Source organism: Heptranchias perlo, chromosome 6, assembly GCF_035084215.1.
Source record: "Heptranchias perlo isolate sHepPer1 chromosome 6, sHepPer1.hap1, whole genome shotgun sequence".
Lineage (NCBI taxonomy): Eukaryota > Metazoa > Chordata > Chondrichthyes > Hexanchiformes > Hexanchidae > Heptranchias > Heptranchias perlo.
Window position 1 is genome coordinate 40,963,610 of NC_090330.1, and position 11,165 is coordinate 40,974,774.

The following is an 11,165-nucleotide window of genomic DNA, read 5'->3' on the forward strand; positions in this document are numbered from 1 at the left end:
GAGAGGCCCAATCTACTCAAATCTTTCCTCACAGGACAACCCTTTCATCCCAGGAATCAATCTAGTGAACCTTTGTTGCACTGCTTCTAAGGCAAGTATATCCTTTCTTAGGTAAGGAGACCAAAACTGTACACAGTACTCCAGGTGAGGTCTCGCCAAAGCCCCGTACAACTACAGCAAGGCTTCCTTACTCTTGTACTCCAACCCCCTTGAAATAAAGGCCAACATACCATTTGTCTTCCTAATTGCTTGCTGTGCCTGCATGTTAACTTTCTGTGTTTCGAGTACAAGGACACCGAAATCCCTCTGAACACCAACATTTAATAGTTTCTCACCATTTAAAAACTATTACGTTTTTCTATTTTTCCTACCAAAGTGAATACCCTCACATTTCCCCATATTATACTCCATCTATCACCTTCTTGCTCACTCACTTAACCTGTCTATCCCTTTGCATCCTCCTCACAGCTTACCTTTGTATCGTCAGCAAACTTGGATACATTACACTCGGTCCCTTCATCTAAGTCATTAATATGGATTGTAAATAGCTGAGGCCCAAGCACCGATCCTTATGGCACTCCACTAGTCACAACCGGCCAACCCGAAGATGACCTGTTTTTTCCTACTCTCTGTTTTCTGTCTGTTAACCAATCTTTAATCCTTGCGAATATATTACCCCCAATCCCATAAACCCTAATCGTGTGTAACAACTTCTTATGTGGCACCTTATCGAATGCCTTTTGAAAATCCAAATATACTATATCCACTGGTTCCCCTTTATCTACCCTGCTAGTTACACCCTCAAAAAACTCTAAATTTGTCAAACATGATTTCCCTTTCATAATCCGTGTTGACTCTGCCTAAACATATTATGATTTTCTAAGTGCCCTGTTACTATGTTCTTAATAATAGATTCTAGCATTTTCCCTACTACTGATGTCAGGCTAACTGGCCTATAGTTCCCTGTTTTCTTTCTCCCTCCTTGAATAGCGGGGTTACATTTGCTACCTTCCAATCCACGGGGACCGTTCTAGAATCTGGGGAATTCTGGAAGATCAAAACCAATGCATCCACTATCTCTGCAGCCACCTCTTTTAAAACCCAAGGATGTTGGCCATCAGGTCCAGAGGATTTGTCGGCTTTTAGTCCCATTAATTTTTCTAAAACTTTTTCTTTACTAATCTTAATTACTTTAAGTTAATCCCTCTCATTAGACCCTTGGTTCCCCAATATTTCTAGTATGTTTTTTGTGTATTCTACTGTGAAGACAGATATAAGATATTTGTTTAACGTCTCTGCCATTTCCTTATTCCCCATTATAATTTCTCCTATCTCTGCCTCTAAGGGACCCATGTTTACTCTTGCTAGTCTTTCCATCTTTTGCACCCAGTGTCAGCATCAGGAGCTCGCAGGTCAGGTACAGCGTAGGTTATATGCATAGTAAAGTTTCCCCTACACTATCCCAACAATGTAGCGTAACCTAATCTGTACAGCATCTATGAGAATATTTCCATTCTCCACACTAGCTAGCCTTTTGTCTCTGAGTGAGATTGTCAATTCATGCACAAAACCACATAAATGCTTTTAATAAATTAAAATTAAAAAGAAAAGTTTCATTCATATACCTTGACCCCAGGGGTGTAGAGTTACAATAGTCTTATTGCCATTTTTCCTTAAGTGTTTACTTATTTTTTTAATATTCTCATTTCATGTTTCTGTACACCATGGCATAGAACTGAATCTGTGGTGTAAGCAGATCATATTAAAATACTAACATGTAGAAGTTTGCATTTCCAGCATTATACTTAATAAAAAGTGTTATTTTGCACTGGCAAATTAACTGGCCATCCCCCTTCCTGATTAAAATATATATTTTTTATTTATTCATTCTTAGGATATGGGCATCACTGGCAAGACCAGCATTTATTGCCTATCCCTAGTTGCCCCAAGAAGGTGATGGTGGGCTTTCTTCTTGAACCACTGCAGTCCTTGTGGTAGCGATTTGATACAACTGAGTGGCTTGCTATGCCACTTAAGAGTCAATCACATTGATGTGGGACTGGAGTCACATGTAGGCCAGACTGGGTAAGGACAGCAGGTTTCCTTCCCTAGAGGACATTAGTGAACCAGTTAGGGTTTTATGACAGCTTTATCTTTTACTGATACCAACCAGCTTTTTATTTCCATTTTTAAAAAAAACTGAATTAAAATTCTCAAACTGCTACGGTGGGATTTGAACTCACATTCTTTGGATTATTAGTCCAGGCCTCTAAATTACTAGTCTAGCAACATAACCACAATGCTGCCATACCTTATAGTGTGTTGTGATTTTGTATTTTGCTAGGTTAAGAGAGGATATTTCCTGTCAAACCGTTGGCTCCATGATACTTAGGAATAAGAATTTACCATCAGCTTGGCTCCATTGCTAGAATGTTTGGGGTCAGACAGTTATGGGTTCCTTATCAGTCCCACTTAAGCTTGACATTTTGCCACGGCATTGATATTGTCAGAAGTGTTGTCCTTCAGATGAGATGTTATTCTTACTGTAGTACATCAACCAGGATTGTACACAGGACTGCATGTGTGACTACCAGTGCATAATAAAACCTATGTGGTACAACCTTCAGATTAATGTGCTTTTTATACACCTCCCAAAGATTGATAGAGAGGATCTCTCTATATAAATGTACTACCAGTATTTGGTTCTTAGCCAAATGATTATTCTTATAACTGAAAATGTTTTTTGTTAATTTTCCAGATACAGACCCGAAGGGAAAAGATACTTGAATTGTGCAAGAAAGTGTGCAGTTTCACAGAAGGTAATGCATCAGGGATCTATTGTTTGCAAAACTTTTCAAGCCATAAATTATCAACTTTGTGAATTTTCCCTAACCCATAAGCCTTGAGAGAAAAATATAAAAAATGATAAAGCATGCTGACTTTTTCAATATCACTTAATTACCTAACTAATAAAATCTATTTGGAAATGTAACCGAATTGAACTTTACATGTGCACATAGTTATTGAGAAAAACAGCTAGTCATTATCATGAGTTCTGGTATCATTGGATGTACGAAATGCACTGTAATTTATTTTAAATGGTTCATTATGTTGCCAATTTTCTATCAGTAATTTCTTTTTTTATCATTTAAAAAAATCCCCTCCTATATTTTAGGATTCATGATTCAAGAAGAAAAATGGCATTTCATTTTCCTCCAAATTTGTGTCAATTCATGTCTGGATAAATTCACAAAGTCAAAATGATGGATGCCATATTGGTCTCTTTTGCGAATAGAGTTCCCTGCTGAAAAATCCAAACCCGTTGTTGGTCCTCATTACAATTCACAACATTCATTGGGTGCAATATATAGGGATAGAAAGCTTTTCTGCCCTGAGGTCAAATGTCTGAACAATTTATGTGCTATGATTACTGAAAATCTCACACATATACCTTTTAAATACTTCAGAATAAAGCTATTGGGTTGTGTTATTTAATTCTGTGGACCACTTTTAATAATTTTAAGAGATCCCAGACTACTTTTGTAAATTTAAAAATACTGGGAAACTGCAGCTCTAGACAGACGAGGGGGTGGCAGGGCAACATTTCATTCCTACAAGTCTCCTAGCTATTCTGAAACTTGTATCGTACAAGTGATATATTTTAATTTTAACAAATTACTATAATTCATATTTTCAGGACTCAGTCCTACAGAACTGCCTTTTGACTGTCTCGAGAAAACCAGCAGAATGCTGAGCTCTACCTACAGCACGGATAAAGCTATTGTAAAAACATGGCGTCATCTGGCAGAGAGTTTTGGGCTGAAGAGGGATGAAATAGGTGGAATGACAGATGGAATGCAACTCTTCGACCGTATAAGCACAGCAGGTTACAGCATCCCTGATCTGCTGACCAGGCTTGTACATATTGAAAGGATGGACGCTGTAGAGGCCTTGTGTATGGATGTTCTAGAGTGCACACAAAGTACACCGATAGCCAATCCTGCTATCTTACCCAAATGTCCAAATTTGTAGTCACTGTGCAGTAAATGTCATGTGAAGTATTGTTTGTGGGTCCAGAATATGTCATTTGTTAATACTTACTAAGAGTCCTAGGACCAATGTGGCAAAAGACAATAGTGAAACTCTAGAGAAAGGCTCTGTATTCAAGCTCCTTAATTTCTATTCAGGACCCTGACATGCTTTGTGTTAGTCTGTTCTCAGGAGACATCTCATTAAGGGACATTTAAAAAAAAGTTCAGGAGCAATTTGAACAAGTTAGTTTTAGAGTACCAAAAATACAGTCCCTAGGCTGTTCAATCTGCAGTGCACTAAACACAAGAAAATTATGCTTACGTGCCAAACATGAATGGAAATGTGGCTGTAACCTGACCTGCTCCTACACATCTCCCTAAATGATCTATGTACCATGATTTGCTTTCTAGTGGTATTTCCCTGTGTAAAACAGAGCCAGAGACAATATAGGGGCCTAAAATGCATGAAAGACCAAAGTAATAGGGTTGGATCTACAGCCTATGAGTGAATTTGCTGACTGTTGGAAAATGGTCTCTTAATTTGCGATGCAGCATAGGAAGCATAAGAGGCAGTATATCAGTCAATTACTTGCATCTCCTGTCCTGTTGAAAGTTTCTAAACACATTTTAAATGTCATACAAAAACGGACAATTTTTGATTTACATTTTAAAATTCCTTTTGTGTTCATATATGATTGCATGAAATTTATTACTTTGTAAATCTCATGCTGAAGCAAGTTATTTTAAAGTGCGATGTGGACTTAAAAAGCATGAATTTTATCTCTGAAATTAAATTTATTAAATGTGATACTGGGATGATATTTTCACAGCTATTGGTCTGCAGCATCTAAGTAAATTGTCACCCCTAAATCAATGCAACAGAAGCCCCATAGGAATATGCTAGGTTTTAACCTTCTCTATTTTTTTCCTTAGTACTTATCAATATAAATATTTTAAATGAATACTTAAAGCATATTTCAAGTAACAGCAGCAAAAGTTATATTCATGAAAGTGTTGACAAACCTGATATAACCTGGCATCAGGTGGTTTGTGAAAGCACAAATCTATAATGCTACTTTATGGTAAACATTTAATAATGCTGAAGTCTTCTTTATAGGATACAAAGAAAAGAAGAATCAAAGTGATAGATTTTATTTAAAATCTATAGATCCTGCTCTGCAATCACCAGACAGCCTTATAGCTACAGTGTTAAGCTCATCATTGTGTTTGTCTTTCCACCTATACATTATGTTTTAGGCACTCAAAATGTAAAATGTTGGAAAACTCATTATATTGTTTTAGTGGTATACTGAATCTCAATATTATGACAGTCAATACATGTAGTGGCAGAACCACTAATGCAAGGAAATGTTAGGAGAGAAAATTATAATCAAAAAGTGAGAGATAGGTCACAAACCCATTTAAGCACATAAAGCTTGGTTCATTTTTGAAAGTACCTTAAAATATGTTCCATTTTTAAATGAAAACGAGTGAGACTGGACAACTCTGCTGTTAATTATTAAAGAGTTGAATATTTGAGACCACGGTGGCAATTTCTATTTTTTTTTCCTTCGGTCGCAAAGGGACCAATCAGTATTACACATTCAATTTTCCTTACTTATTACCAGTTCTTTTTGTAAATAGAAAGAGCGCATAGAAAATCATGGAGATGAGCTTTCAAAATCTACTGAGCTGGTCTCCTGTAAGCCATGTAAGCAGGATAAATTCTGCAGATTTGTTTCATGTTTATCTTAACGTGATACATTTTTCTAGGAATAAACTGTATGTATAATTTATTCAAATGTACATAATTTGTAGTATGAAACAGCAATAAATAAAATATCTTGCAAATAAATGTTCAATTTATTGACTTTGTTTTTGATCCAAGGCTAATTACGGTCAGTATAGTACAGAAACTAAGACATCAGCCAATAAAATCAATCTCAGTATCACTGCAGGTGTAATCACACGGTATACATAAAAGATCCAACTCTTTGTTGCTGAGTGCCATTATGTTGTTCTTATATTTGGTAATAGTGATACAGTTGGATATTTTTTTAAATAAAAACTTTTTACTTCATTTTAACATTAAAGTTTTAGTCAAAGCAATGATGCTATCCTGGAGTGATCTGGAAATGGATAAGAGGTTTAAAAAGGAAAGCAGAACATTAACAATTCAGACTGCTCACCATCCTTCCGTGATGATCCCCTAGGACTTTTGCCTTCTGTTCGTTTAAGGTATCCAGTCAATGTGAAGGTATTATCAAGAATGGGAAGAATCTTGAAGGCATACATTTCAGTCAAAACTAGTTATTTTAAATCCCTACATCAAATTGGCAAATCCACATTTATAATATTGTGTTAAATTCTGGGTAGTATATACCTTCAAAAAGACATTGGCAAATTGGAGAGGGCTCACAGAAGAGTGACAAAGATGATTCTGAAACTCAAGGCTTTAATTTATGAAGACTTAGGGAACTGAGAATACCTGGTCAAGAAATACTGACTGACGCTATCCACCTACTTCTGTACAGTTACCAAGCTCTCTCAAGTTAAACATTCAGTTCCTTGATTTGGTAGCCACATCCAAACTGTGTTAGGCACACTAGTGGTGAAGATGGCTAGACAAGTTATTAGATTCATGGAAATCTTCAACAAAATGTGGCCCATTGTTCTACAAAACCCATATCTACACAGTTCTAACCTCCTTAATCTTTTGCTCCTAATCTTATTATAGTTTAAACCAGAATCAGTGCAGTAGTTTAGGGTAGCATAACCCATGCCAGATTCTATCTTCTACAACATTGGAGGGATTTGGATGGCTATTAGCTCATACAAGAACACGACTAAAGCTGAAACTTAAGCCAGACCTCCGTGTTTATGTTAGGAACTTTAGATCTTCTGCAGCTACCACTTGCTATTAAGTGAAAGAATACAAACACAAAACTTGAGTCTGCTGTTACCTATAGAACGCTCAAACAGCGAGAACTAAGCATGTTAAACTGGGCTAAGCTGTTAACAGGTAAACCTACAGAAAAACAGTGGCAGATATTTAAAGATGTATTTACTACAATACAAGACCAATATATACCCCTAAGCAGCAAAAATTTCATGCACAGTCAAGCAACAGTGGTCAACATATGAGGTAAGACGCAGTATAAAGCTAAAGGAAGTGACTTACACAGATGCCAAGATAAGTGGTAATTCACAGGACTGGGAGAAATATAAAAAACATAGGGGCACAATGAAAATATTAAGAGTTGCAAAAAGTGAATATGATAGAAACCATTCAAGTAATATAAAAGCTAATAGTAAAAGTTTTTATAAATATATTAAGGGTAAGAGAGTGGCTAAGGGAGATGTTGGCCCATTAATGACAGACGCAGGAATACGGTAATAGATAACAAGATAATGGGAGATTTATTAAACGAGTACTAGGTATCCGTTTTCACAGTAGAGGAAGAGGATAAAATACCAGTGATAGAAGGGAAACGAAAAATAAATCATGGGAAGGAACTTATTGGATTCAATTTATGTTTAATAAATGGTAATGAGGAAAATAATGGGACTTAGGATAGATAAATCTCCAGGTCCTGATGGTTTCCACCCCAGGGCACTAAAAGAAATAGGTGAGGAATTTGCAGAAGCATTGATCAAAATCTTTCAAAGCTCTCTTGATTCGAGAATTGTGGTGTTATATTGGAAAATTGCTAATGCCACTTCATTATCTAAGAAGGGTGGGAGAGAGAAACCAGGGGCATAACTTTTACCTGGAGCCAGGAACTCAGTGGGTGGGTAGATAATTGCATGGGAAACCCGGAAGTAAAGTGTGCGCATCGGAATCTGCAATCGCAGCTCAATTGAAGGCACTTAATTTTACTTCCAGGTTTCGCGTCTCCAAGTTGCGCAGCGGACATACTGCTCACCTGCATGATGCGATCTGAAGTCCACTGTTTAAGGGGTCAATGCAAAAATGGATTTTGGAGGAGAAAGGAGGAAATAAAGCCAAGGATGGACATAGAGGAAAGGCAGCACCCAGGTTCTCGGATGCCTCACTTTAAGTACTGCTGGGTGCTGTGAGAACCAGGAGGGAGATCATCTACCTAAGTGATCGGAGGAAGAAACCTGGTTCTGCCACCAAGAAGGCATGGCTGGAGGTGGCAGAAGAGGTGAGCAGCAGGAGCACGGTGCCCAGGTCTTGGCTGCAGTGCAGGAAGCATTTTAATGACCTAACCAGGTCAGGAAAAGTGAGTACATTTGCTGATTCACCCACAACCTGAGTTGAGCAACACCCTCCCCTCTCACTGTGTTGGCACACCTACTCCATCACATCGCTCCTCACACCCACTTAAGTTTCAGCATCAACTAACATTCACTTTCTATGCACTTCCTCACCTCCCCATTTATGCACCCACCACTGCCACTCACCCTAATCCTGATGCAATGTATTCAGTTTGTTTCATAGTCATCCGCACCCAAAGCACTGCATCCATCAGGTGAATACGGCACCTTCAGTCACTCACAAGACTGTTCTTTCTGCCTTTGTAGGAGGACAGCGCAAAACGCAAAGGAGAGCTCGAGGACTGGAGGTGGACTGCTAGGGATAGTCCAGCTGACAGATGCAGAGGAGGAGGCCATGGAGAAAAGTGGGATGGCTGCATCCCTATCCATCGGGGATGGAGAGACTCAGAACCTGTAGATGCCTGGTGACAGAAATTTAACATCTTTCACGTACATGACGACCTCAGTATGATGATTGGTAAGATTGTCACTTTGCCGATGAATACCTAATATTGTTTTCTGTTGTCTTCCAGAGCCTTCACGTGCTCAAGAAGAACGTGGTGAGATGGAAGAGATCGATTCCTCAGAGGACTTCATTCCTTTTGAGGGTGCGCCATCACATAACACACAGCCATGCACCAGCGCAGATACTGGCACTTTGGTGGATCCTGTTAGCCAGAGTTGGGTTGTCACCTAGTGATGTATCACTCATAAGTGGTAGGGGCAGCTGTGGAGAGTCCGTGTCTTCTCCAAGCTCTGCTCTGTTGGACACAGACGCTGAACCCCGCGGGCTATTGAGAAGGAGAATAATTGAAGTGTAGCTGCATCTTTGCAACGGAATGGAAAAAGTGCCACACGCACTCTCCACAATAGTGGAGAGGATGGAGGAGTTCAACTCCAACACTGGTGGATGTTGTCGCAGTTAAGTGCAAGAATGTCTGCAATAGAGAGAGGCTGCCTCCACTGAGCTTCAAGCATGGCTCTCAAATGAGTCTACGCAGGTCATGAACATGGCTGTGCATACTTTGGATGCCAACATGTCTGTTGCATTAAACAGGATGACAGATACCTCATCCATGGCCTTACAAGGCATCACTGTTCTGCACCAAGCTGCTTTCCAGCAGAGTGATAGGAGTGATCTGGCGCTGGCCCGGGAGAGGGATGATGGCGAGAGGGGACATGGAGGTGGGAACTCCACTCAGAGTGCTCCCACATCTCACCCTTTGCAACCCTCCCCCTCAACCAGTATCTGAAATACTGCCTCCTCTCCAGATGGTCAAGTCTGCCCTTGCACAGGTGCAGGTGGAATAGTCTTTGGTGGGGCCCTCATGGGCTCCAAAACTCAGAGGTCGTAGGCCAAAGGCATCTCAGCAGTCAGGGCAGGGAGCTGAGCAACCAGTCACTACCTCTGCTGAAGCCACAGGGGATGCACCACGTAGAAGTGGTAGAAGGTGTAAGTTAAAATAATTGTAGTTCACCAAGGGTACGCACAAGAGTGTTTGAACATAACATTTCTTCATTCTCTTTTTTATATTGGCACATTATATTTATTATCACCACTACCACATCTTGCCCATTATTGCTTCCCAAGTGTCAAGGCACCCTTTCATTTGCTTCATCATGAATGCTAATACATGATGATACTCATTGGGTGAATGTGCAATGGGTGTAAGTGTGGTTGAAGAACTGTTTTGTGCAAAGGGTGGTGCGGGAGGGTGGGGAGGTTGATGGTCATTGTGCTGCTTGTAACAGTATCTCAATTTCTTTATTTTGCAACTCTCATTATGAGAACCTGTGAGATATGAATGCATCCCTGGCATCACAGGCAGCAATGTACATGGATGGTCTAGCAATGGGTGCCCCATCTTCATTTTCCTCCTCCTCATCATCCTTCTCCTTGTCCTCCTCTTCCTCTTGTTCAATGTTGCCACCAGCAGAGGATGTTCGATAAGCACCGTCATCCTCCTTCAACTGTAACCTCTGCTGCACTATGTTGTGCAAGATGCAGCACACGATTATTCTGGACACCCTCATTGAGGATTACTGAAGGGCTCCTCCAGACCTATCCAGGTACCTGAAATGTATCTTCAATATGCCTATGGCTTGCTTAATGACATACTTGGTGGTCATGTGCTTATAATTATATCATTGTTGCACCTCATTGGTGGGGTTCTTCACAGGTGTCATGAACCATGTTTGCAGGGGATATCCCTTGACTCCAACAAGCCAACCATTAATTCTGTCTCCTGTTAAGAGGTATGGAATGTTGGACTTGTGCAAAATGAAGGAATTATGACAGCTGCCAAAGAATCTGGATCACACCTGCAGAAATCTCTTCCTGTGGTCGCACACCAGCTGTGCATTGATGGAGTGATAGCCCTTTTGGTTTATGAAGACTCCTGGCTCACGTGGTGGTCTTCGGATTGCCACATGTGTAATCGATTGCGCCCTGCAGCCGTGGGAAGCCAGCCAGAGAGGCAAAACCCACTGCCCACTCATTCTGGCTAATGTCGTGGCGTGGGAGTTTCATGTAATTAACCCTAGCAAACAACCCGTCACCTGCCTTTTACACTTAAGTACAGACACTTGAGAGACCCTGGAGATGGCACCGGTGGCGCCCTCAAAGGATCCAGAGGTGAAGAAATTGAGGGCAGTGGTTACTTTTACTGCACCTGGGTTGTAATACTGCTTCAAAATGCTGCTACTTTAACCTCCCACTCGCCTCAACCCACCAGTTCTTTGGGGTTAAAATTACCCCCCAAGGAAACTATAGACCTGTCAGTTTAAAGGCAGTTGTGGGGAATCTACCAGAGTCTGTCATTAGGGATAGAGTGACTGAACACATGAACAAAC

The 11,165-nt window shown here is 40.1% G+C and overlaps 1 protein-coding gene across 1 annotated transcript in view; it reads left to right on the plus strand.

Annotated features, from left to right (window-relative positions):
- The window catches only part of edar (ectodysplasin A receptor), a 74,836-nt gene extending 68,950 nt beyond the window's left edge, over positions 1-5,886 (plus strand). The window contains exons 11-12 of the mRNA XM_067985434.1: positions 2,759-2,819; positions 3,698-5,886. Coding sequence (XP_067841535.1) covers positions 2,759-2,819; positions 3,698-4,032 — 396 coding nt within the window. The 3' untranslated portion in view covers positions 4,033-5,886. The remainder of the gene's footprint in view (positions 1-2,758; positions 2,820-3,697) is intronic.
- The last annotated feature ends 5,279 nt before the right edge of the window (positions 5,887-11,165 follow it).